The sequence below is a fragment of the Littorina saxatilis genome, linkage group LG16 (genome assembly GCF_037325665.1).
Source record: "Littorina saxatilis isolate snail1 linkage group LG16, US_GU_Lsax_2.0, whole genome shotgun sequence".
In the NCBI taxonomy this organism is placed as follows: domain Eukaryota; kingdom Metazoa; phylum Mollusca; class Gastropoda; order Littorinimorpha; family Littorinidae; genus Littorina; species Littorina saxatilis.
In genome coordinates this window covers 35,707,745-35,735,104 of record NC_090260.1, presented here as the reverse complement: position 1 = coordinate 35,735,104, position 27,360 = coordinate 35,707,745, and the positions used below count along the sequence as shown (strand labels likewise).

The 27,360-nt window shown below is 46.7% G+C and overlaps 1 protein-coding gene across 1 annotated transcript in view; it reads left to right on the top strand.

Moving 5' to 3' along the window:
- The window catches only part of LOC138950944 (uncharacterized), a 31,872-nt gene extending 4,890 nt beyond the window's left edge, over positions 1 to 26,982 (top strand). Inside the window, exons 2-5 of the mRNA XM_070322658.1 lie at positions 2,700 to 2,831; positions 5,974 to 6,130; positions 6,524 to 6,613; positions 25,136 to 26,982. Coding sequence (XP_070178759.1) covers positions 2,700 to 2,831; positions 5,974 to 6,130; positions 6,524 to 6,613; positions 25,136 to 26,625 — 1,869 coding nt within the window. The 3' untranslated portion in view covers positions 26,626 to 26,982. The remainder of the gene's footprint in view (positions 1 to 2,699; positions 2,832 to 5,973; positions 6,131 to 6,523; positions 6,614 to 25,135) is intronic.
- The last annotated feature ends 378 nt before the right edge of the window (positions 26,983 to 27,360 follow it).

Here is a 27,360-nt window from a genome sequence, read left to right as displayed (position 1 = left end):
GACTGCAATCGTCAGCTATTGTGTACTTTAGACTTAGGTTTTCAGACTGAAAACGTCTCGTGCCAGCACCAATGTCAATTTCACCCGTGAAGGATATCGAAAAGGAGGTTAAAAGCGAGGCAACAGTAGCTGGGCCCGGCAAAGGTTCTGGACTTAAAAGCACTGGTTGTTCGGACAAAACCTTGCCGGGCGACTTCAGCGGTAAACGAATCCAGGGAAGTAATGGACGGAAAAGCAAAACCGCAACCGACTAAAATAGTTCGAAGCTTCCAGGCCAAGTGGAAAAGAACATTCACCTGGTAAAAGGTTTCAAGACGAGAAACAGTTCTGCAGTATCTGCAAGGAAGCAGTGGTTCGAATCGGTATCACACACACACACACACACACACACACACACACACACACACACACACTTTCACCGTAAACTATATAAATATATACCTTGTAAGCGCCCAGTATTTAGTAAACGCCCGGCCCTTACTTAAGGTCAAACACTGTGCATAGGGTATAATACCTTGAAAACGCCTACCCCCACATTTGTTCCAAAAGTGTCAAAATACAATTTCTAGTTGATTCTACATCTCTTCACAAAATACAGAGATATTATTATTATTAATGACGAGGCACTTGCGCACACACGAACGCGTCTGTATCACTTCCAGAAAAAGAAACATTTTTGTACAGACACAAATCCTACGACTATTCTCATGCAAAGTGATCAAATACCGCTATTTCTCACGAGGAACAAATTCTGCTGAGGGTACAGTACCTAGTCAACGCTCACCCCCTACTTTTGAGCAAAATTGATGCATAAGGGGGTTTGGCACTTACGAGGTAGTTTGTGGTATATTTGAACGTTAACATCATCATCATGTATTTGGAATCTCATTCTTACATGTTATTGAGTTAAGAAGAAAAAACAATAATAAGAAGGACAGGAAGTCAAGTGGAAAGTGCGTATGTGTATGTGTGTGTGTGTGTGTGTGTGTGTGTGTGTGTATGTGTATGTGTGTGTGTGTGTGAAAAAAATGAATGTAGCAATGCTTCTGATTTTATTTACACCCGTTTACACTTGGAGTACAGAACACACACACACACACACACACACACACACACACACACACACACACACACACACCGTGGCACACACACACACACACACACACACACACACACACACACACACACACACACACACACCGTGGCACACACTCACACAAAATCACCATCGTCTCGATTCCCAGTCTATATTAAAACGTTTAGTCAAAGTTTGAATAAATGTAATGTCGTGTTTGACCATATAAAGAACATAAATTGCAGTCAATGAGTGTATTAAAAACAAATAACAAAATGCTCTATTGTAACTCACGTTGGGAATCCCTCGCGGCTTTCTTTATTTTAGTGGGGCGCTGAGTGGTCTCGGCAAGTCTAGATCCCTGTGAGTGCCCCACTAAACAAAGAAAGTCTCTCGGTAATCACAATGTGAGTTAAATATAGAACATTGTGTAATCTCTGTCCGAGTTTTCGCGAGGAACAGGGTTGAGCTACGGTAGGGTCACTGCGCATGTCTGGTTTTTTTCTTCGCGGAAACGCTGTTGGGTTGTGTCCAGTCGCGTCCCTTGCAACAAGATGGCGACAAGCGCGTTACGGATTTACTGTTGTGGAGAGTTGATGGACGACGATGATGAACAAGCAGTACTGTTTTATTGTTGATGTGAATGTAATGCCAAAACATCGAACTGTCGATTCGAACGTCAATGAAGAAGTGAGCGTGAAAATCGAGCGCAAAACAGCCGGGTAAAAGTTCAGGGCGCTAAAGTACATTTGAGCCGAAATCGCACCCAAACTCCTGTTGACCTCATTTCTTCCCAAAATAAACATCACTGCTAAAATAAAATGCATTAAAACCAAGACAGTATCCAACCCAGTATCCTTAATTTTTGAAAGGCTAAGTGATTTACAACAAATGTCTTCTCACAATCCGTAACTTTGTCAAAAAATATTTGCAGAAGTTTCTCACCTCGCCTTGGCAGCCATCTTGGAACTGGAGAGACCCTACGCAGGAAGCAAGGTTGAAAGTTGGTTAACCGGTGACGTCACTCCAGTCGTACCGGACCGAGTTTTTGCGACCTCCGGTTCGACTCGAGTCACCTTAGTTGACGCTAAAACTCGCTCTCTATTTAGTCAATCTAAAAGCCCGAAACTAAAGATCAACACTAAAAATCACCGAGACTTGGCTTAGTAAGGCTTGGCTAGCCCGAACCCTGAGATTGAGACTGGTCGCGGTCATCTCGGCGAAGCATGCGAACGTAATTCTACTGTCCATCCGTCGGTGTTCGTGACTACGACAGACAGAGAGACTGACGAGCAGAAAAGTACTCTGACACTCGCGCGCACGCACGCATACATTCATACACACAACGAAACAGGCAAGCGCATGCACAAACACAAACTCACACACACACACACACACACACACACATACCGTCATACATGACGACGATTATGGTGAATATGATGATGCTGATGCTGATGCTGATGCTGATCATGATCATGATCATGACGATGATGATATGATGCGTGCAGACCCAGTCGGGTACGTGAACCAGGGAAAGTGATGATGATGATGATGATGATGATGATGATGATGATGATGATGACGATGACGATGACGATGATGATGATGATGATGTGTGCAGACCCAGTGGTACGTGAACCAGGGTAAGTGCGGTGTGTGTGGCGACCCCTGGAACAAGCCGACACCACGTGACAACGAGGCTGGGGGCCGTTATGGCAAAGGCGTCATCACCCGTATCTACACACCGGGACAGGTCAGTTGTTAATCATAATACACGTGCGTTGGCCACAAGTTTAGTAACCCCACAACGTCACAAATACATCGTCATTGGCTCACTTGATTAACCAGTGTCGTGTTTAGACCGTGTGTTGCAGTGGTGTGTTTTGAAGTGTTGTGTGTTGAAGTGCTGTGTGTTGACTGTGTGGTGTGTGTAGTAGTGCTGTGTGTTAACCAGGTGCTGTAGTTTTGTACCATCCCCCGCGGGTTAGGGGGAGTCCCATATTGGTTGGGACGAGAAAGAATTTACCCGATGCTACCCAGCATGTCGTAAGAGGCGACTAACGGTTCGGTTTCTCCTTTTACCCTTGTTAAGTGTTTCTTGTATAGAATATAGTCAATGTTTGTAAAGATTTTAGTCAAGCAGTATGTAAGAAATGTTAAGTCCTTTGTACTGGAAACTTGCATTCTCCCAGTTCATGCATTCTTGCATTGTACTACGTTGCAAGCCCCTGGAGCAATTTTTTGATTGGTGCTTTTGTGAACAAGAAACAATTAAAAAGTGGCTCTATCCCATTTCCCCCCTTTCCCCTATCCCATCTCCCCCCCTTTCCCCGTCGCGATATAACCTTGAATTGTTGAAAACGACGTTAAACACCAAATAAAGAAAGAAAGAAAGAAAGTTTTGTACCGTTGTGTGTTGACCGTGTTGTGTGTTGTGCCCGTGTTGACCGTGTTGTGTGTTGCAGGGTTGTGTGTTGACCGTGTTGTGTGTTGACCGTGTTGTGTCATGTTGCAGTGTTGTAGTGTTGACCGTGTTGTGTGTTGTACAGTTGTAGTGTTGTGTGTTGTAGTCATGTGTGTTTGTAGTGTTGTGTGTTGACCGTGTTGTGTGTTACGTGTTGTGTGTTGACCGTGTTGTGGGTTGTAGTCATGTGTGTTGTAGTGTTGTGTGTTGTGTGTTGACCGTGGTGTGTGTTGTAGTGTTTTGTGTTAACCGTGTTTTGTGTTAACCGTGTTGTGTGTTGATCGTGTTGTGGGTTGTAGTCATGTGTGTTGTAGTGTTGTGTGTTGTGTGTTGACCGTGGTGTGTGTTGTAGTGTTTTGTGTTAACCGTGTTTTGTGTTAACCGTGTTGTGTGTTGACCGTGTTGTGTGTTGACCGTGGTGTGTGTTGACCGTGGTGTGTGTTGTAGTGTTGTGTGTTGACCGCGTTGTGTGTTGACCGTGTTGTGTGTTGACCGTGTTGTGTGTTGACGGTGTTGTGTGTTGACCGTGGTGTGTGTTGACCGTGGTGTGTGTTGTAGTGTTGTGTGTTGACCGCGTTGTGTGTTGACCGTGTTGTGTGTTGACCATGTTGTGTGTTGTGTGTTGACCGCGTTGCCTGTGTGTTGTAGTGTTGTGTGTTGACCGTGTTGTGTGTTGTAATCATGTGTGTTGTAGTGTGTTGTAGTGTTGTGTGTTGACCGGTGTTGTGTGTTGCAGTGTTGACCGTGTTGTGTGTTGACCGTGTTGTGTGTTGACCGTGTTGTGTGTTGACCGTGTTGACCGTGTTGTGTGTTGATCGTGTTGTGTGTTGTGTGTTGACCGCATTGTGTGTTGTAGTGTTGTGTGTTGTAGTGTTGTGTGTTGACCGTGTTGTGTGTTGTAATCAAGTGTGTTGTTGTTTGTTGTAGTCATGCGTGTTGACAGTTGTGTGTGTTAACCGTGTTGTGTGTTGCAGTGTTGTGTGTTGACAGTGCTGTGTGTTGTGTGTTGACCGGGTGTTGTGTGTTGTTCTGGTGACCGTGTGTTGTGTGTTGACTGTGGTGTGTGATGACAGTGTTGTGTGTTTACCGTGTTGTGTGTTGCAGTGTTGTGTGTTGACAGTGCTGTGTGTTGTGTGTTGACCGGGTGTTGTGTGTTGTTCTGGTGACCGTGTGTTGTGTGTTGTTCTGGTGACCGTGTGTTGTGTGTTGACAGTGGTGTGTGATGACAGTGTTGTGTGTTTACCGTGTGTTGTGTGTTGTGTGTTGACCGTGTTGTGTGTTGTACTGTTGTGTGTTATAGTATTGTGTGTTGACCGTGTTGTGTGTTGTACTGTTGTGTGTTATAGTATTGAGTGTTGACCGTGTTGTGTGTTGTACTGTTGTGTGTTATAGTATTGTGTGTTGACCGTGTTGTGTGTTGTACTGTTGTGTGTTATAGTATTGTGTGTTGACCGTGTTGTGTGTTGTACTGTTGTGTGTTATAGTATTGTGTGTTGACCGTGTTGTGTGTTGTACTGTTGTGTGTTATAGTATTGTGTGTTGACCGTGTTGTGTGTTGTACTGTTGTGTGTTATAGTATTGTGTGTTGACCGTGTTGTGTGTTGTACTGTTGTGTGTTATAGTATTGTGTGTTGACCGTGTTGTGTGTTGTACTGTTGTGTGTTATAGTATTGTGTGTTGACCGTGTTGTGTGTTGTACTGTTGTGTGTTATAGTATTGTGTGTTGACCGTGTTGTGTGTTGTACTGTTGTGTGTTATAGTATTGTGTGTTGACCGTGTTGTGTGTTGTACTGTTGTGTGTTATAGTATTGTGTGTTGACCGTGTTGTGTGTTGTACTGTTGTGTGTTATAGTATTGTGTGTTGACCGGGTTGTGTGTTGCAGTGTTGTGTGTTGACCGTGTTGTGTACGTGTTGACCGTGCTGTGTGTTGTAGTCATGTGTGTTGTAGTGGTGTGTGTTGACCGTGTTGTGTGTTGACCGTGCTGTGTGTTGTAGACATGTGTGTTGTAGTGGTGTGTGTTGACCGTGTTGTGTGTTGACCGTGCTGTGTGTTGTAGTCATGTGTGTTGTAGTGGTGTGTGTTGACCGTGTTGTGTGTTACGTGTTGTGTGTTGACCGTGTTGTGGGTTGTAGTCATGTGTGTTGTAGTGGTGTGTGTTGACCGTGTTGTGTGTTGTAGTTTTGTGTGTTCTTGTGTTGTTTGTTGTAGTCATGCGTGTTGACCGTTTTGTGTGTTAACCGTGTTGTGTGTTGTAGTGTTGTGTGTTGACCGTGGTGTGTGTTGTAGTGTGGTGTGTTGTAGTGGTGTGTGAAGACCGTGTGTTGTGTGTTGTATTGTTGTATATTGTAGTATTGTGTGTTGTAGTGTTGTGTGATGACCGTGTGTTGTGTGTCGTATTTTGTGTGTTGACCGGGTGTTGTGTGTTGCAGACGGTGGGGGTGGGGGTGGAGATAACGGCCAACCACAAGGGCTGGTTCGAGTTCCGCCTGTGTCCCCACAACGACCCCACCACCCCCATCACCCAACAGTGTCTCAACAATAACCTCCTGTCTCTGGCTGATGGCTCCGGCACCCGTTATGACCTGGGTATGGTTTGGTTGTGTATGAGCGCGTGTATGTGTTTGCGCGCGCGCGCGCGCGTGTGTGTGTGTGTGTGTGTGTGTCTGTGTGTGTCTATGTGTGTGTCTGTGTCTGTGTTCGTGTCTGTGTGTTTTGTACATGTGCATGTGCATGTGTGTGCGTGTGTGTGTGTGTGTGTATGTGTGAGTATGTGTGTGTGTGTGTATGTGAGTATGTGTGTGTATGTGTGTGTGTGCGTGCGTGTGCTCTGAGACAGAGACAGAGAGCAGAGGTGTAGACAGGGATAGGTAGAGGGGGAGAAATAATGGTATATTGCTTTCGAGCTACTGAATTAAGAAAAGACACTACGCGTGTTCATAATCTTTGATTTGTGTTTGTCTGTTTGTGTGTTTATTACAGGTGGCCGCAGAGGACGGGTGGACCTCAAAGTGAAACTGCCACAGGGTCTCACGTGTACGCAGTGTGTTCTGCAGTGGAAGTGGCACGCAGGTCAGTCTTTGGGCTCACCCCCCCCCCTTTCCCTCCCCCTTGAATGTGGTTCTCACCTCTCGTCTGTTTCGCTCTTCCTCTTCAGTCTCCCTGCACAGCGGTCCTTCGCCTTTAGCTTCTTCCGTCATGCAATAACAGTATCCTCCCGCCTCCAGTCGCTCGCATTCTGAGCGAGTTTTCGCGAGGAACAGGGTTGAGCTACGGTAGGGTCACTGCGCATGTCTGGTTTTTTTCTTCGCGGAAACGCTGTTGGGTTGTGTCCAGTCGCGTCCCTTGCAACAAGATGGCGACAAGCGCGTTACGGATTTACTGTTGTGGAGAGTTGATGGACGACGATGATGAACAAGCAGTACTGTTTTATTGTTGATGTGAATGTAATGCCAAAACATCGAACTATCGATTCGAACGTCAATGAAGAAGTGAGCGTGAAAATCGAGCGCAAAACAGCCGGGTAAAAGTTCAGGGCGCTAAAGTACATTTGAGCCGACAGCGCACCCAAACTCCTGTTGACCTCATTTCTTCCCAAAATAAACATCACTGCTAAAATAAAATGCATTAAAACTAAGACAGTATCCAACCCAGTATCCTTAATTTTTGAAAGGCTAAGTGATTTACAACAAATGTCTTCTCACAATCCGTAACTTTGTCAAAAAATATTTGCAGAAGTTTCTCACCTCGCCTTGGCAGCCATCTTGGAACTGGAGAGACCCTACGCAGGAAGCAAGGTTGAAAGTTGGTTAACCGGTGACGTCACTCCAGTCGTACCGGACCGAGTTTTTGCGACCTCCGGTTCGACTCGAGTCACCTTAGTTGACGCTAAAACTCGCTCACTGTCTCTGTGCTCAGGGTAGATGTGCACCAAAAAGTCACAACCTCGAACCAGCCGCGGGGTCGGATTATTGATGGCCGCAGGAGCGGTCATCTATTGCAATGCATTCGGAAAGCTGACATGTCTCGTTTTGTTACCGTTCTCACGAGATCAGTTATAGTTTTTCTCTCTCTCTCTCTCTCTCTCTCTCTCTCTCTCTCTCTCTCTCTCTCTCTCTCTCTCTCTGTATGTACGTCTTTGTGCGTCTGTGTCTCCCTCTGAGTCTCTCCGCTTCTGTCTTTCTATGTCTGTCTCTGTATATGTGTGTGTGTCTCTCGCTCTCGCTCGCTCTTTCTCTCTCTCTCTCTCTCTCTCTCTCTCTCTCTCTCTCTCTCTCTCTCTCTCTCTCTCATCCGACTCCTGGCACACAGGTCAAAGCAGAGGTTAACTTGAGTGCACGTGTACCTAGCGGAAGGGGGGTGATTCGGGTCAGAAGTGGGGTAAAGCACTTTGGTCTTCAAGTCTTTGGGTTATAGCTTTCAGTGGAGAAGATGCCAACATGAAATTGCACTATGCTCTACTATTTATTGTCCTTGTCTATTGGACACGAAGAAGGGAAGCTACAATCGCCCCAGGCCATATATACTCTTTGTTTCCTGAGCCTGGACCATTGAGACGCCCTCATAGATCTGTTCATTCTTCAGTTTGTCGGTGTCAAAAGTTATACCCCCATTCCACACAACCGTTCTTTGTCCCGTTCCCGTACCAACCAAGGAATGCTGCCACAACAATGGAACGCTGCGCAAACGGCCGTTTTTTGGCATCTTTCAGCAGCGTCTGACCATAGTGGCAGCCGTCCTTGGTCGGTAAGGGAACGGGACCTAGAACGAATGTGTGGAATGCGGGTATGACAACTCAGTGTGTGAGAGCGCTACCGTTGCGTTACCGTTGTTTTAAGTTCCTTTAATGATCCAAGCGTTCCGTTACCGTTGAGGTTCCATTACCGTTCATTCTGATCGGGAGGGGAACGGCTAAACATTTGAACATGCAGCCCAAACTCAGCCGTCCCTACCGTTCAAAGCAGTTCCGTTAACGATCAGTTACGTTCATCAGTTGCGGTTCTGTCCCGATCCCTCCCGTGCCCGCACCGTTCCTTGGTCGGTACGGGAACGGGACCTAGAACGGTTGTGTGGAAAGGGGTTATAAGACTCGACCACTTGGCTTATGGTGGAGACAGCTGGAAGATCTCTGGATATAATTGAAGAGGAGTAGTCTTCCTTTTAGAAAATGTGTACTCTGCCTTGCAGATTACAAATTTGTGCTGTCGGGGCTGGGTAAAGGGAGTGGAGGGTAAAGGGGTGGGGGGTGGGTAAGCGAGGGGTAAGAGAGACGAAAGAAAAAACTGGACAGGGAAAAGTCATTGCCTGAAGTATTCAATAAAGCCACACACACACACACAAAATTACCACATATGCAGGTTTTCAATTCATATTTTTGCAAAGTATCTGCACGAGCATGTGTGCCTCTGTGAGTATGTTCGTGGCTGCTTTCATGGGGTGCCTGTATCCTCAGGAATTTGAGGATTTCTTTTATCTCTCTTTTTCTGACACCGTTGATTTAACGTCATTTTTACAGGACAGTTTTTTTCTTTCAGTTAATATAAGTTGTAGTAGTTTGACCTTATTGTTTTAGGACAAGTAGAGCTCGTTCACCAGTAGCAAAGACTCACTCAGTCCGTCAGTGTGCCTGAGTGTGTGTGATGGGGGGGGGGGGGGGGGCTCTCCTGCCGAGGATGATGCTTCTGTCCCACGGACATGCGTCCATTAGGGAGGGGATTTGTTCGTACGCTATTGGCTTTGGGAGGGAGGAAGGAAGGGGCACCTGTCTACAAGGGAGGTGCAGAATTGAAATCCGCTATAAATTAGTGATAACCTCTGTTGGATAAAAGAATATGGTAAGGGAATATATTTTCACACGCTTGTGGTGGGGATGGGCCAATAAAGGAATGTATATTTATTTTTTTCGCTGTTAAAATTGATAAAACTCAGGACCACCTTATCATAAAAAATAAAAGTCCGATGGAGGGATATAAACACTATGTACATGATGATGGTGATTGATATAAAGGGATAGAGTTAAAGGTTTCATTCTCGCGCACAAAACAGCGAGAAGACAAAACATAAATACAACGAGTAAATTTAGAGAGGAACAACCGTTCTTCTGGTGATAAAAAAGAGAGCGGCCGAGGCCGCCGCCGGATCAAAATGCCCACAGCTTTTGATAAAATAGCGTGTATTCTTAAAAGCTGAGTTTAAAAGCTTTGTTTGGTGTTTAACGTCGCCTTCAACCAATCAAGGTTATATAGCGACGGGAATATTGTTACAACAGTTTATTAAAATGTTATGGCTAAAAAGGAACAAGTATGAGTGTGTGTTGGTGTGCGGTGCACGGCACCCCGCCCGCCAGGTGGAGCAGGGGACGCCCTTCGCTCCCGGCAGACGGGTACCGGCGAGATCTCGCACACCAACAAAAAGGTCTGGTGTACAGTCACCCGCCTGTAGGGTGGAACAAGCACTGTCCTTCGATCCCCACTCGGCGGGCGCTGGTACACATAATATGGTGGCGAATGTTGAGGTGTGGTAAGGTTAGGGCGACGTCTCAACACAATCCCCCGTCCTCCTGGGGTAGGGGTGGAGTGGGGGAGGTGGGATAGGGAAGTGTGTACCAACCTGTACACACTGGGAGTTGGGGGATGGACCGGTTGAGAACCTTTTTGAACGCGGCACTGTATTTATAGCCCGTCCGTTCTGTTAGGCTGGGGATGGTGAACGGGGGCAGGAGACGTCTAACCCTAAGGTGCGGCAGGAGTGTGGACAACGGCAGACTACACCCACGCTCCCATGGTTGAGTGGTAGACCGATCGACACATCAAAAGAGAGTGCGACCAGCCCAGGTCTTTATGTTTTGTTAGGTAGTCCTGCGGGCCTAAGTCCAAAGGCTAGGCCATGATCGCGCAGGACTCTAAAAGAAATGATATTGGCGTTGCAATTTTCAAAAATGTGGTTATAGCTGATGGGAGACCCGCACGAGCACAATGGTTTAAAGATTTTAAACTTTGTGGCTCTAGTGCGGAGTCTCCTAAATATTTGGGTTAGTGCTGAGGGGAACGTGGGTGTCTCAAGCTTAATAACATGGTTAGGTACTAAGGCCCTCCCTGCTGCATAGAGCTTGGAGTAAACCTCCGGGAGGGAAAAGCCTACGTCTGTGGTCACATCAGGAGACCCTGTCGCCAATTTGGCGGCAGCGTCAGCCATTTCGTTCCCCGTGAGCCCTACGTGGGACGGAACCCACTGTATGTCCACGGGGGTGCCAGCAGAAATAATTTGATGGCAGATTAATTTTATATCGTATAGCACCTCCATACGGTTACTGGAACCGTACAGAAGCGCTTGTACTGAGGACAGAGAGTCAGTGCATAAAACTATACTATGGGGGTTAACTGGAATATCATTAATGTATGTGAGGGCCATAAGAATGGCAAAAAGTTCAGCTGTAAAAATAGACACTCCGTCATTCAGGCGGTAGTGTTTAGTGACTTTTAGTTCCGGGATGACAAAGGCGCAGCCTACCCTCCCATTATCCAGCTTAGAGCCGTCTGTAAATATCTTTAGGTGTTGGGAAAATTTCTTGTGAAGAAGGTCATTGGCCAACATGGCCAGAAAATGAGGGTTATCCTGCTTTGTGGCCTCCGTCCCCAGGTCGCAATGAAAAGCAGGCGTTTCAAGCAGCCAGGGGGGGTAAGGAGGAACAGGTATTTTTTCAGGTATGACTTTATTAGTTATGCTGTGGTTTATGATGGGTTGAATATAATTTATCAGTGGCTGACACCTTGTCATCACACGGAGACCCCGTTTATTTGTAACTGGCATATTTTCATATTGTGGGAAATCTTCTAGTACATCGTCTACCGTGTTGTCCACACGTCCCGCACGCACATAGTAACGCGCAGCGCAGAGGCGGCGTTTGTCATCAAGACTCATCCAGCCAGCCTCCTGGTACACAGCCGAGTGGCTGGACCAGGGGAGGAGCCCCAGCGCTATGCGAAGCGCCTTGCACTCCACCCCACGGAGGCGGCCTAGGGCCTCTGCGCTGGCGGAAAAGAAAGCCTCCTGACCGTACGTCAAGCGTGATCTGATCAGCGCATTGACGATGGTCAGGAGAAACTTTTGGCCTCGGGCCCAGGGTTCACTATTTAGTATTTTTAATATACCTAACGCACGTTGGGCTTTTTGGACGAGATTCTCAATATGGACAGACCATGAAAGATTTTTTTCAACCGTAACACCTAGAAATTTTACGGTGTTACTTGGTTTGATGATTTTATTGTTTACAGTTATAAAGCATTTTTTATGGAGAAGTTGTTGTCGACTAGCGACGAAAAAAACAGTTTTCTCAGGGGCTAGGGCAAAACCATTTAAGGTCATGTACCCACATAGATTATCAACATTGGTCTGGTAGCTGTCCATAGAGATCTCGCCCTTTCTACCTTTGGCCCCTCTAGGAACAGGCTTTTTGGTATCCAGGAGGGCTAGATCGTCAGCATAAAGTAGGACGGTCGCTCCCCCCACGTCCACACTGTCAATATCGTGCAACATAATACTGAACAGGGCCGGGGCGATAATACTCCCCTGGGGCACCCCCATGTCCAGTTTATGGGACGCAGAGAGAGCAGAACCGACTTTAACGTGTAACGTTCTGTCAGAAATAAAGGTTTTAATGAAGTTGTATATGTGGCCTGACAGGCCAATATTTTTAAGTTTATGGAGTAACCTGTTGTGCCAGACACTGTCGTAGGCACCCTTTACATCAAAAAAGGTACCTAGCAGTGAGTTAGTTTTATAGGCTAGAGTTTTCCTTATGCGTTCAACAAAATTGACAACATGGTCCGTGCAGGACCGGCCCTTTCTAAAGCCGGCCTGGCATTTAGGTATTATGTGATTCCGCTGAAGGTAAAACTCGAGCCTCCTGTGGACAAGTCGCTCATAGAGCTTACCCAGGTGGGGCGTTAGGGAGATGGGCCTATAGCTGGTGGGGAGATCGCCCGGTTTCCCGTTTTTGGGGATGCCCACCACCTGGGCCTCCTTCCACGCACAAGGGATCTGGTTACTTAACCAACAGAAGTTAAAAAACGTATGGAGGGTTTTAAGAAAGCAGTCCGGGAAGTGCTTAATCATCTGATAGCAGATCGGGTCGGCACCAGCCGCCTTCTTGACTGACTTTAGCTGTCTAATGACTGTAGCTAGCTCTGTAAAACGGAGTTCGCTATTGACAGGCAAGTCGTCGTCACAGGCGGGGTGCACGAAACCCTCTTCCTGGTTAAGACGGTATTTTAAGCAGTCTGGGTTAAGGAAACGACTTTGACTAGCCCGGGCGAACGTTTCAGCCAGCGCCTCTGCCTTCTCTGAGTTGTTGGCAGTCAGGCGCTGGCCTACTTTGAGCGGCTTATCGGGCGTAGTACGACGTCTTTTAAATTGTTTTATTCTTTGCCACACTTTAACAGTGTCTTTATAAGTGTGGGCGTTTTCTGCACAGAATAGCTCCCAATCTTTAAGTTTTGCTGAGGCAATAATACGATTGCACTCAGCCTGTGAGTCTTTCATTAATCTATAATTAAACTGGTTACTGTTTACCAAGTATTTACGGATAAAGTACCGTTTATCTTTTATGGCAACGTCGCACTCCTCGTTCCACCAAGAAACTTGCTGGGAACGGGGGCGTCCGTTGCCACTAGATTTTTTAGGTATGCTGACGTCTGCCGCTCCCAGGATACACGTGCGCAGGTTATCATAATATGCATTCACGTCCGGGGAGGAGAGGTCATGTACACTACTCTCCTCAAGCAATGTTTTGAAAAGATTCCAGTTTGTTTTCGGAAAGTTGTACCTGGAAGTAGTACCTCTCTCCTCCCCTTCGGCTTCAGCATTGTTTATATCTATAAAGATGGGTAGGTGATCTGAGTTAAATGGGTCAGGGAACGTACACCAGTCGGTGCACGCCCCCAACTCCGGGCTGACAAGAGACAGATCAATAGCACTCGGAGTCCCTGTTGCAACATCAGGGATCCTCGTGGCTGACCCATCGTTTAGCAAGATAAGTTCGGTATCTGATAAATTTACAGCTAACTTGCTAGTGGAGTGATACACAACACGTTTATCAGAGTTCCAGAGGCGGTGGCGGTCATTAAAGTCACCGACCACCAGCCATCCGGAGACGTTTGAGGTTAGGCTCTTAATCCACGCCGTGGTGTCAAGCCCCGGACAACCAGTTGCGTAGTAGACATTAACAACGTTAAGTTTTCGCTGGTGTCGCAGGGCTATCTCCACAACGCAGGAGTTACAGTTATTAAAGCTGGTTACAACAGAGGAGATGGGGGTATATTTAATCCCTTTTTTAATATATGTGGCCACTTTGATGTGTGAAGCCCTGTTAGACAGGTCAATCACAGGGGGATAATAGTAGCCCTCAAGTTCTGGTAATTTATTATAATAACATTTTAGGCTTTGTAGGGCCAGAACATCAAAACGTTTTTGCTGTAAAAGGTTCTTTAATTGGAATAAGGAGGTATTTATGGCCCGGCAGTTCCACTGTAGGACACTCAGAGTTGTATGCTGCTTATTCGATTTTTCTCCTGCCTCTGCTGCCATTGGGAACAGGAGACACACAAGGAAGCATTGAAATAGAAGTATTTTGAATATGTTGTTAAACATTATAGGGCTGCCTTACACTGAAGCATCTCTTTAATAGTGAGTTCTTTAGCGCCGGCCAGCGAGCTCAGAGCCATGAGCGCGCCGTCCGGTACAAGTGGTTCAGTAGCCCTACCAGTAAACCGTTTATAAACATCAGACAGGGAGTCGATGAGGGCCCCAGGGCTTTGTTTGTCCCGGGCCGTCCACATGAAAGTGAGGCACTGTTCCAGGAAGCCCCGGAGACCCCTCTCCTCACCTGTCTGGGGCTGTTCACCTATCTTTTTTAGTACGTCCCGAGCGAGTTCCCTTTCGGCCTTAGCTCGCTCGAGACGCACTTTCTCCTGTAGGCCTTCCTCCACCCGCTGCATCACCCTTTCGACAATGGTGTCGACGGCGATGTCTGCGGGTGGGGTGGCGGTGCTTTGTTTGGCACTGGTGTTTTTTTTAGCGCCCCCAGTCGGCCGCACAGGGCCGGACTGTTTTGGTAGGGTTTCTTTGGTTATTATAGTGGTAGTGGTGTTAGAGGCGGCCTTGATGGCCGAGGGGGGGTTTGCCCCCAGGTCGGTTAGGCTCCCGATCTTTTTGGGAGCCAAGGCATTTTTGTAGGTTTTCTTGGGGGTTGAGGTGGGGCGACCCTGGAGGGGCTGGTGAGTCCTCCAGTAGTCGTCCCGTTGTTCCAGAGGGGACCGGGAAACCGGGGCCTCACGGGCCTCAATATTTTTTTGGGCGACCCTGCGCGCTCTGTTCAGGGCCTCCGAGTACGGAATGTAGGCTGCGGCTCTGATCTTGTTTGCCAGCACCCTTACTCTGTACTCGGGGCAGCCCTGATAGGCCGCAGAGTGGTCGCCCTTGCAGTTGACACAGGCTCTTGTTTTATCGCACCCGTGACCGTCATGCCCGCGGGTGGCACATCGGGCACAGGTGGGTGTTTTAGATCGGCACTGTGATTTCAGGTGGCCGAATCTGTTGCACTGAGTGCATCGTTTTACGGGGCAGGCGTAAGGCTCCACCCCGTACAGCTCCCCCTCGAGCACGACACTCTCTGGGAGTATCGCCGCCCTGAAACACAGGCGAACAGCGGTAGAGGGGTTACCGTCCCTGTTCTTGAGCCTGGCCAAGAATTTCACTGAGGAGGGGCCCTTTTCAATAAGGTCCCCACTCTCAGTGCGGATTCTGGTCCTAATGCTCATCTCCCTCAGATCCTCAGTGGAGTGAGAGAGAGGCACGGACTTAATGACTCCGTCTGTGGTGGCCTCGGGGACAAATGATTTGACCCCGATTCCCCCCAGATCGGTGAGGGCAGCCAGTTTGGTCTGCTGCTTGGCATTTGTGCAGCCGACCAAGAACTTATTCTGAGAGATGGCCCTCACCGAGAGGATCTCCCCCACCGCCGCACCAAGGACCTTGAAACGTCCCAGCCCCACCCCGTAGAGTGTGGCTGGTCCGCTCTTTGTGTCCTCGATTATGACGGGGAACTGGAGGAACTCTGGTGGAGGGCCTGGATTTTGTTTGAAAAGTTTTTTCCTGGCGCCCATGCGCTTCTGACTGTTTTGAGTTGTTGGGTTTGTGTTTTTTGCTGTTTTGGGGGCCACGCCCGCTGAGGAGGAAATCTCCTCGGGCCCAGCCTTTTCAATGATATTTTGTATAGAGGTGCTCTGCGCAGCGGCGGTGCCACTGGTGGCCTCCCCCTGTGCGCCTTTTGGTTTTTTGGTTTTTTTACCATTTTTTTTCTTCTTTTGTTTTGGTTTTTGGAAGACCCAAACCGACTGGTCCGGGGCCTTCCCCACATGGGGTTCGGTCCCGGAACCAGACGGGATGGGACTCCCAGTCCCCTCTGTGTGGTTTTTTCCATTGGAGTCCTCTCTCTTCCTTTTTGGTGGAGGGGGATTGGCCGAGCAAAAGGATGCCCCGGACTCACTCCCCACCTCCCTTCCGTGGAATCGAAAAGGGGTGGAGGTGGGGGGAGATGCCATGGTATTATCCGGTGACTCCGGCGACTCTGATACATCAAGAGAGGCCATGTTTGAGCCGAAGCTCCAAGTATGGAGGTCCAGTGGCAAGTCTGCCACCAGACTGTAATTAAAAACTAGTGGTTTATATCCACTTCTCATTTACTCAACATCAAAACATCAACATCAAACATCAACAACAACAACAACAACCACAACAACAACAAGTTGAACAACAACAACAACAACAACAACAACAAAACAACAACAACAACAAAAAAATTAAAAAAAAAAAAAAAAAAAATTTTTTTTAGAGGGGGGGTGGGGGGTGGGGGGGAGGACCAATGGGTGATGAGGGGTGAGGTGGTGACGAGGGGGTAGATGGGAGGACTGCCTCGCTAATCGAAGTCAAGCCCAAGGACCATGAGGTGAGTGAGCGATGAGCATGAGGGCACCTGTGAAAGTACTTATGATGCTTTGTAAAAAGCTTGTTAAAATTTGAGTAAGATTTTATATAAAAGAACTACTACCAGACTGACTGTGACGGCTTATGGCTTGCGATACACAAGATAGAGGGAGGGAGACAACCACTACATAGCTTAACAGGCGAGCAGCATATGTGGAGGGAAAAAAGAACAACAACAAACAGACAGAGGAACAAAGAAACAAACATACACTCCGTTATATGTAGCTCTTGGCTAGGGGTATTTACGGGAAAAAATAGTTTCCATGACCGGGAGGGGGTTTATTTCAATAAAAGGCTCCCCAGAATTTGGAAACAGGGCAAATTAAATTATATCGGGTACACTACCAGGCTGTGAGGTGAAGTGCAGTGAAGTGCGCAGCCCGTGGAGTGGGCGTGGCTTGGGGGGCGTGGCGGGAGACACGCAGAGGCAGGGTCGCACAGCGTAGTAGGTGAGCGACCAAGATAGTGGTCAAGACACGAGGGGCAGGCACAAAACACGAAGCACAAAGCAAAGCAAAGCAAAGCAAAAGCAAAGCAAAAAGTCAGATAGCAGTACCACTAAAGTCACTGAAGAAACAATGCAGCAAGATATCACAGACAGTCTTTTAGAGACAAAGCACAAGAACCAGCAAGCACAAGCACAACATCACAGTCGTAGTAGAACAGCGCAACAGCGCAATAAGATAGATAGTGGGATGTTTTCTGTGTGGTTTTTTTTCACAAGTTATTCTTTTTCCTTTCGAGTCGAGTGTGTGGGGCTCTCCTGTGACCGGCCACCTGCAATGTACGGACAGGTTTGCACTGGCCCAAGGGTGTCAGTTCATGAGAGGGACTGCTGTAACAGCAAAACTAGTGTGAAACATAAGTAATCAATTTATCCACTTGACTATATTCACAACAGGGACCTATCACTCTTCTTTGCATGTTTTTATGCCTACGGATTTTCAAATACTCTGCAACACATGTAACCCAAATTCAACATGTGCCCGTACAATACCGCTTCTTTTATGAAAACATTGCTTCGGCCATGTTGATTTTAATCAACCAATTTTCTTGGTTGAATTTGAGATTTGTTTGTGATTTTACCAACTTGCTAATTACCCCAGTTGCTAATTTTCTAGTGCACATAAGCCCTTGTATCTCTCTGGGTACTTCCGGTTTTGGTTTCTACATGTACATCGTAATGCGACTCTTCCTTGTTTGAAAGTCCTTTTAGTGTGGTATGACATGTCATTTATACAATTTTATTGATAAATTTCTTCTTTTTTTAACGATTGTTTTATCAATACATCTATATCTATATGTTACAGTAAATTCTCAAAACCAGGAAATTTGCGAAATCCCTGAAAATTTCAGTAAATTTGTGAATTTCCTGTTTCACTCGGGGATTTCACGAATTTCTGAAAAATTCTAGGAAATTTGCGAATTTCCTGTTTTCAAGGGGCAGGAAATTCGCAAATTTACTGAAACACATTTGAAGGGAAACAAGTGCTTTGTTGGTTGCTTGTGAACCATTTAATGACTCTGATTTCCTTATATTAATGCAAGTTATACACTCATATTTTTCTCTCTCTCTCTCTCTCTCTCTCTCTCTCTCTCTCTCTCTCTCTCTCTCTTAAACTGTAATTATTTCATAAAATTGTTAACATAAAATCTGAACGAGTACATTAAAAGGTACATTGTGACACTCACATCTCTCTCCTATACTGTCATTTGCGGCCAGCCGTGGTAGAACAGTCCATTATGATACAAGATAAAAACAAAACAAGCCGGGCATGTACAGCACAGACATATGGCACGTAATATAAGCATTCGCTTGAGTTCATGGCCCTATTATTTCTCGTTTTATTATTGTCTCATGTTTAATTGAATAAAAGCGTGTTTAAACCAAGACATAATTATGGCAATGAAAAGACGCTTAAAAATTTCTTCATGGTGCGTCTTATTTATTGGTGCAAGATTGGCTGCTGTGACATCTTGAGTTGCACAGTACTTTGGCTTTGTAGCACTTGCATCGATTTGTTTTACATTATTTTTGTCGACCCTGCACAGCTGCATTTCACAAAGCCTTGCCCGCCTGATGCTGACCGTTCTATCACGGCTGACCGCAACGACACAGCCTTGTCAAGAGAGACATCTTCTTCGGTTAGCAATCTCTGCGGACATAAATCAAACTGGTTTCGAGAATATCCGCCATGTAAGATACCAGCCTTAACCGCAATCGTGTAGATGTCTGTTTCCACGTCCCTGTGTAAAATCACACCAAGTATATTTCTTGGATCTCCTCTGCCACGATCCACTAGAGGCTCGGGCACAGCGACATTATCACCAACTTCTCCGGCTTTCAGGTCCACCCGACTTCTCTTCACCATTCGCTGTGCTTGAGACATTTGACCAGAAAAAGCATCTGCTCGACACCGTTTGATCTGATCACTGCGAGCATCCAACATTTGTCCTGGAACATCTGCGATGACCGGTGTGTCCATGCAACTAGTAATTGATTGCGAACCGAAAGCTGGATCGCTTGATTCAGAAGGAGTCGTGTTTGATCCAGAAGGAGCTGGCGGGTTTGATTCCGAAGGAGCTGGAGGGTTTGATTCTGAAGGAGCCTGAGAGTTTCAGTGATTCCGAAGGAGCTGGAGGGTTTGATTCTGAAGGAGCCTGAGAGTTTGATTCCGAAGGAGCTGGAGGGTTTGACTCTGAAGGAGCCTGAGAGTTTGATTCCGAAGGAGCTGGAGGGTTTGATTCTGAAGGAGCCTGAGAGTTTGATTCCGAAGGAGCTGGATGGTTTGATTCTGAATGAGCCTGAGGGTTTGATTCCGAAGGAGCTGGAGGGTTTGACTCTGAAGGAGCCTGAGAGTTTGATTCCGAAGGAGCTGGAGGGTTTGATTCTGAAGGAGCCTGAGAGTTTGATTCCGAAGGAGCTGGAGGGTTTGATTCTGAATGAGCCTGAGGGTTTGATTCCGAAGGAGCTGGAGGGTTTGATTCTGAAGGAGCCTGAGAGTTTGATTCCGAAGGAGCTGGAGGGTTTGATTCTGAATGAGCCTGAGGGTTTGATTTCGAAGGAGCTGGAGGGTTTGATTCTGAAGGAGTCTGAGGGTTTGATTCTGTAGGAGATGGATCGCTGGATTCAGAGGATGGCTGATGCAAAACCAGTGCCAGGAGATTTCAGTTTCCAAATTCTTCAGGACTTCAAAGGGTAGAGATGATGTTGTGAGCCCAACACTAGCCTCGCTGCCGAATAGTGCTGAGTAGGGGGATCGCTTTATTCCCGAATGATGGGAAGAGTTTTTATAAAACTGCACAAACTTTATCCCTGTTGCCCAGTCTTGAGTATGGTTGTCCGCCAGCCAGGCCACCAGCATGTCTTTGATGTCACCATTTGCTCTTTCAACCGATCCCTGGCTTTGTGGATGTCGCGGCTTCCAATGTTGGCCAAAAATCTTTCAGTTCTGAAATGATGTTGGCTGTGAACTCAGTGCTGTTATCGCTTTGGAGAATTGCAGGAGCACCGATCACGAGAAAGATGTCAAGCAGCTGGGCTGCAACCTCTACAGCGCGTTTGCTCCTAATAGGCCGGAGGACGCAGAACTTGGTGAGATGGTCTTGATACACCATGATCCATTTGTAACCGTTGCTTGGCATGGACTGCATGTCAACAAGATCAACTTGTCCTCGTGATGCAAATTCCTTGCTGATGATTGGACGCACAACTACACCTTTTGTCATGGGTCTCTTTCTCTTTTTCTGACATTCCTCGCATAGTGACTTGAAAAGCTCGAGCGATTTGGTACTAATGTTTGCATATTTCCTTTGTGTTTCTTTGATCATTCGATCACGCCCACCATGGCCCGTCGAGATATGAGCGCGCTTGATGACGTCGAAAGTTTCCTCGATGGTGACATAGTAGACAGGGGTTTGTTCAGCACAACTCCTCTTCTTAATGAGCTTTTCAACATGACCACACTGTAGAACGTCATACCTGAAAACACAAATACAAAATGTGTGGTAGGGCACTCGATCCATGCTTTGGTAAAAGATGTATTGCGTATAAAAGCCTGGTTTTTTTCCAGAGTGACAGTGACAGACAGACACAGACAGACAGACACAGACAGAAAGCCACCCAGCCAGCCAAGCTAGCAGAAGGCAGGCAGATATAAAGAGCGACAGTGATATAGAGATAGAGAGAGAGACAGAAAGGCAGACAGAGACATATATCAAAACAGTGGAGCCGAGTTTCCTTCTTTGGCCCATGCAATAGGATTCAGCAAGCTGTATATATACAAGATGTCAACAACCACCACTGATGTAGCAGTATCCCTTCCTTTTTAGCCTTCAAGCAATCCATTTAGAGAAAGCTGATGGCAAGCCCTCTGCTGCCTTTCCGAGCTCTAAAACATCGCAGAACACAACCCTTGGCAGGGGTTATCGCTCGGCCAGGAAAGAACAAATTGGCAAGGAAGAGAAATGAATTTCTGGCTGAAAATGTGCACAGTTTAAGAAGTCACACACTGAGTTTAGTAGAAAGAGACATAGTCAGTACTATCAGGGCTGCTTAATAAGTACACACATTTTAAATCATCAGAACTGATACACTCTCTGCAATCTTCTATACTAATTGCACAAAGAAAGATTCAATGCGGAAGAAATCAGTTAAATACTGCTGTTTTCTACATGTCGAACCGGTACATAAGAATCACATTACACCGCCAACCGAAAGACCAAACTTGTCAAAGTTTTGTAAGTGATCACTACATCTTACAAGCAACAAAATATGCATGTTAGTGCATTTACACCTCCAGCATACATACAGATTAAACTTATTACGCTTAAAACAATATTTATGCTGTTTTCAAGAAGAAAAAAAAGTGAGTGTGGTTTAAGCTTTTTGAATATTCCTCGCAAATTTCGATGGTCACGGCGGCCGCGGGCTGCTGAGCCGCAGCAGAGACATCTTGAACACGCGGCCAGTACAACTGGCCTTGACACGGAACGATTCAAGGGGGGCAATCTCAAGTCATCTGAAAGAGGGAAATCCAAACGCAATCCGCCTTGTTCGATTTTATGGGCTTGGACGATAGAGAAAAATAAGAAAAGCAAAAGCTGGAGTCCAGTCTGGACGAAACTGCTATCAAGAACGCAGAATTGATTTTTTCTGAGTTTTTTTTTTTAGCCGTAAGCGCCATTTCTCATTTCGAATTTCTCATAACTGCTGTTCACCGCAGTAAAACCAACAAAGGGGCCTCACTCTGGAAGAGTTTCCTGCTCCGATAAACATGGCGCTTACGGCTAAAAAAAAAACTCAGAAAAAATCAATTCTGCGTTCTTGATAGCAGTTTCGTCCATATTACACTGACTAACCTTTTCATCTAAACCCTGGTTCTTCTTTACGAATGAATCCGATGCAAACCTCGTATGTCGACTTACAACTTTTCTAACATCTAAACACAGCGGTAAATGAACTGTTTCCGTTAGATACAAGGTTACGGTAACATAATCATCCGTACGCTCAGAGTTTAGGTACAATTAAATATTAGTGTCATTAATTTAATGAAGCTAGAAGTGCCCACATTACGTATTGTGTAGGAAAATGACAAACTACGACATCAGTTATTGTTCAAATGATTGTTTTGTTAGTATTTTTCCTTTGCTGAGTACAAAAGCATAACTACAAAGAGAGATTAAGTAGTTTAAGTATTCTGACATATTTCTTAACTATGTAATAGTTCAGTCCTGAACTTCTGATCTTATTTGTTAGCTGAAGATGTACAGGTATGTATAGGCCTATGTCACGTACTGAAGTTGTGTTCTAGTGTCTGAATGCAGTCCGTCATGTCTGGCAGTGGGTCCTTCACACCTGAAAGCCAATTCTCTTCGCTTGAAGATGTTAGGTTTGTGTGCTGTGTGTGCCTGAATAAAAGTTCTATACCATGGGATTTCGAAACGGAACTTATCATAGATGACATCACTGTTCGTATGAACTCTGATTGTGTTTCGTGGGTGTACTGTTTCCATTATCGTGGTCAGTTTCATGTGGACTACATGGACCCAACAACTGTAAAGCATGACAAAAACTGTATCTGCTCGACTTGTTTGCATTAGGAGTCATGTTTGCTCTGTCTGGTGCAAGCTCCGCATGAGCGAGCAGGGGTCAATTGATGGTGCAGCTTTCGCTTGGAAACAAAGTCACTATCTTCCATGAGTAATGGAAGTAGTGAAGCAAACCAAACATTGTGATTCACCAACCCCACAAACTATGAATGCAACGTTTGCTGTGAATCCAAGTACGGAAACATCCCATAGCATGTGTACCAGATGCACATTCAACGCAAAGACGAAGCTTGCAAACACAAGAACATTGACAAAAGGGTTGCAAAAGAGAATGGTGATGTCCAAGTTTTCACTATGTATCTGCAGGTCGACTTGTTGGCCCTATGTATCTAAGCAAATGACAAATACTTCAAGACCAAGCTGTGCTGCCACTACTTCACGTTGTACAACTTGAGTGACACAGAGGTTCAAGACAGACAGACACAGACAGAAAGACACCCAGCCAGGCTAGCAGACTGGCAGGCAGATAAAAAGAGCGACAGTGAGATAGAGATTGAGAGACAGACAGAGACTGAAAGACAGCCAGAGCAACAAAAGAGAGAGAGAGAGAGAGAAATAAAGAGAGAGAGAGAGAGAGAGAGAGAGAGAGAGAGAGAGAGAGAGAGAGAGAGAGAGAGAGAGAGACGGAGCAATAGACAAACAGAGAGACCGACAGAGAAAGATAAACTCACTTCGCCAGGTTATAATATTCCTGTCGACTTTTGGTTGCGTTGTTCACGGCTGCAGTCTTGACATCTTCCACAATCTTGTTATATTCCGACTTTGGGATTAAACAATATGTTTTATTTTCCTCACGTTGTCTGAAAAGTTCTGTGGTGAACTTCAGTTCAACATCTGCATTGCCTGCCATCCTGTTGGGCTGCCTATCAGCAACATGAACCAAACGCGGACTGAACTGCAAAGGCTCTGATTGGTAGTTCAGGTGTGAGCTGTTTTTACATGAGTTTTCGTAATCCCAACACCACAAACTTCTTATAACTTATTTTCACTTTCCTTTCATGTGGCTGGCGTGGCGGGTCGGTAGTGTGTCGGACCCAAAAATTGAAGATGTTCGGTCCAAATCATGCTCAAATCAAATTTTTTTTTCTTTTCTTCTAACAGTAAATCTATCAAAATCACAATGTAAAATAAAGAAAACGGACTCTTTTTTTTTGTTTTTTTTTAAAGAATTTTACAAATTTACTGAAACGTTTTTCATTGTTCAGTAAATTTGTGAAAAAATGGCATGCTCATTTCAGGAAATTCGCAAATTACCTAGAATTCTTAGGAAATTCGTGAAATCCCCGAGTGAAACAGGAAATTCACGGCTTGTGTCTGTCTGTCTGTGTATTCACGATTCACGGCCAAAGTTCTCGATGGATCTGCTTCAAATTTGGTGGGCATATTCAGGTAGACCCCGGACACAATCGTGGAAAATTTTGAACATGTGCGTGCTCTCAGCGCGCAGCGCTGAACCGATTTTGGTTTTTCTGTACATCCATTCCCAGTAACTCTTCCTTATCTTCTCCAGTGTTTTGCGCGTTTATCTCCCTTTCTTCGTACGGTGCGCCGGCGAAGCCGTCGTACACCCCGCAAAGCCGGGTTCCCGGTGAAGCCGGGTATTCGGCTCTACTTCTTCCCGGCGAAGCCGTACCCGGCGAAGCGGGTATTCATCTAGTGCATGATATATGCATTGATATAGTTTTGTTGAGAATTGTAATTGTGATGGTAATAAATGATTGTGTATTTTGAAATGTCAATCCTATTTATATGCAATGAAACATAATATTATACACACAACGGATACAAATAGTGTATGGGCTAAATTCGAGCAATTACATGTACACCAATAATTCACTACACTTGGGTAGTCTTGGCATACCTACCTTTTACCAGAACATTTTTAATGCAAAATAGAGTGCACCAATCGTTTTATCGTGCCAGAAAAACATGAAAAAGAGGTATTACATGCATAGGTGAATTTCTCAGAACAATGACGATACTAACCCTGAATTTGCCATTGCCATAACCGGAAGTCGATGATAGTTACTTCCGATCGCCTCGAAAACATGTCAAATGGACTCAGCATCAGCTAAATACACCAAAACGACCTTAAGATCATAGAAATCCGTCCATTATTAGAGGAGTTAGGAATTCAGTCGGTTCTGGGGGGTCCCGAAATGGGGGGGGGGGGGGGGGGCCAGAGGCAGAGGGTTGAAGGGTCGGGAAATTTGAACCCCATCATTTTCCAATAGTTTTACCCCAAATAAACTAGTTAAACAAATAAAATCAATTTTGGCATTCAAATCCCACGGAAATACACTTCATACCACACTATTTTGTGAAGACAACGAACAGTATATCGGTAGAGACGTATTATAACTACACGTTTTCTTTTCTTCATGTGATGTTTAGTTACAGTAAATTGCAAAAGTGTACGCCCACCTGTTGTCTTTCGTGCAGGAAACAACGCTGGTAGCATTCAGGAGGAGTTCTACGGCTGTTCCGACATCGCCATCGGCGCTTCAGCAGCAACACTGCCACCCGTGATCGTCACCACCGCCCCTCCCACTGTCAGACCGACTCCTCCACCCACTGGCCCGCCCACCGCCCCACCCACTGCGCTCCATACAGCCCCGCCAACAGCCGCAGCCACAGGTGTCCCCACATCAGGCGGTCAGGCCGGGTCCGGTGTGTGTCGCGGAATCAAGACCTGGCAGGGAGTACCTGAACTTGACCGCTACTGTAGCGAGCAATGTCCGCTCGGCAACTGCCCCGCCATGTACTGCGCCTGTTCTGCTTCTCCCACCGGTCAACCGACCACCTACCTGCCTCCAATGACCACCACCCCGGGTCTGGTGACAGCTGCACCGCCCCACACAACGTCAGCGTCGTGTTACGCCATCGGCCTGTGGCAAGGAATGGCCCTGATTGACCAGTGGTGCCGGGAGAACTGCGCGCAGGGGGTGTGTCCGGCCACCAGCTGTCGGTGTGACGGCCAGACCAGCACGCCAGTCATGTCCACGGCACGCCCTACTGCACAGCTCACCCCACGATCCTCCGGCACGGTGCCTCCCGTTCCGCCCCACACCGGTCAGCCCCTCTCCGGCCCGTGTTACGGCATTAACGTGTGGCAGGGAGTGCCTGAGCTTGACCAGTACTGTACGGAGCAGTGTCCGCTGGGCAACTGTCCCGCCAATTTCTGTGCCTGTACTGGGGGTGTCCCACACACCCCTCCCTCCTCCACTGTCACTCACACTGTCCCTCACCACGCCCAGCCAACCACAGCACCCACCCCTCACTTGGCCACGCCTAGCACTGTCAACCTGACCAATCGCTGCATCGCTATCGGCAACTGGCGGGGCATGGCGCAGCGCGACCAATGGTGTAGCGACAACTGCCCCCTGGGTCTGTGTCCCTCGCAGAACTGTCAGTGCGGCCTGCCCACAACCATCGTCCCCCTCACCACCAGCTCCGCCCCCCAGCAGTGTCGGGCCATCGGCACGTGGGCGGGGCAATCCGACCTTGACGCGTGGTGCACGCAGACCTGTCCCAAGTTTGGTTGTAACGCCAACTACTGTAGCTGCGGGCCGGCCCCCACTGGCGTCACGATCACCTCTCCGAACCCGGTCACCAACAGCACGCTGTGCTACGCCATCAACGGCTGGGCCGGCAACCCTCAGCTGGACCAGTACTGCCTTGACCAGTGCCGTGCCGGCTATTGTCCTCCCCAGTACTGTGCCTGTCGACCCGCCGCTCAGGCCACGCCCCAGTCTGCCACACCTCCACCCTCCCTACCACCCACCGCCCCGCCCCTCACGCCCACTGCAGCAGCACAAAATCCGTGTCGCGCCATCAACACGTGGCAGGGCGTGGCGGAGTTGGACCGGTGGTGTCGCGACGAGTGTGCTGGGGGCCACTGTCCCCCCGCCTACTGCAGCTGTCAGCCTTGAATCACCATGGCAACAGTAAACACAACATCGCCTGCACAGTGCCCTGCCCTCAGTGTGCCAGCATAATTCATAAGGCAACTTAGTTCTCAGGAGCAAAAGGACAAACATGTCTTTCATGAAAGCAAGTGAATAGATTAATGACTAAGAACACAAGAATTCAGGTTTTTTTTAATTACTTATTTTCTAATTCTTTTTTTGGTTTTTTGTGTGGTTATAATTTTGATTATAATTTGTTCCGCTACTATCTTTGTTAGTAAGAAAATGAACATTTCCAAACAACTTTCTCAACTGGCACCATTCAATGCTTGTGTGACACCATGATTTACAATTTGAATAAAGGACATTCCTCAACCCTAATGAAGAACTTGTCAGTTGAATTCCATTTTACGATCCGAAGACTGGTTCGCTTCTGTCAGTTACTGCATGTTTGCAATTTCCTTGTTCATTGAACACACTATACACGTGTGTGTGTGTGTGTGTGTGTGTGTGTGTGTGTGTGTGTGTGTCAAAGTCTTTCATCACACACAACAACATCAACACAGACAAAGAAAGGTCATTCCTGTTGTTCACACTGACAATCACGACATACTGTCATCACACACAACATCAACACAGACAAGGAACGTCTGCTGGACAGACTGGACAACCAAGCATTTTCTCTCTCTCCTTCTTCTTCTGCGTTCGTACACTCGTGTTTTTGCACGAGTGGAATTTTACGTGTATGACCGTTTTTAC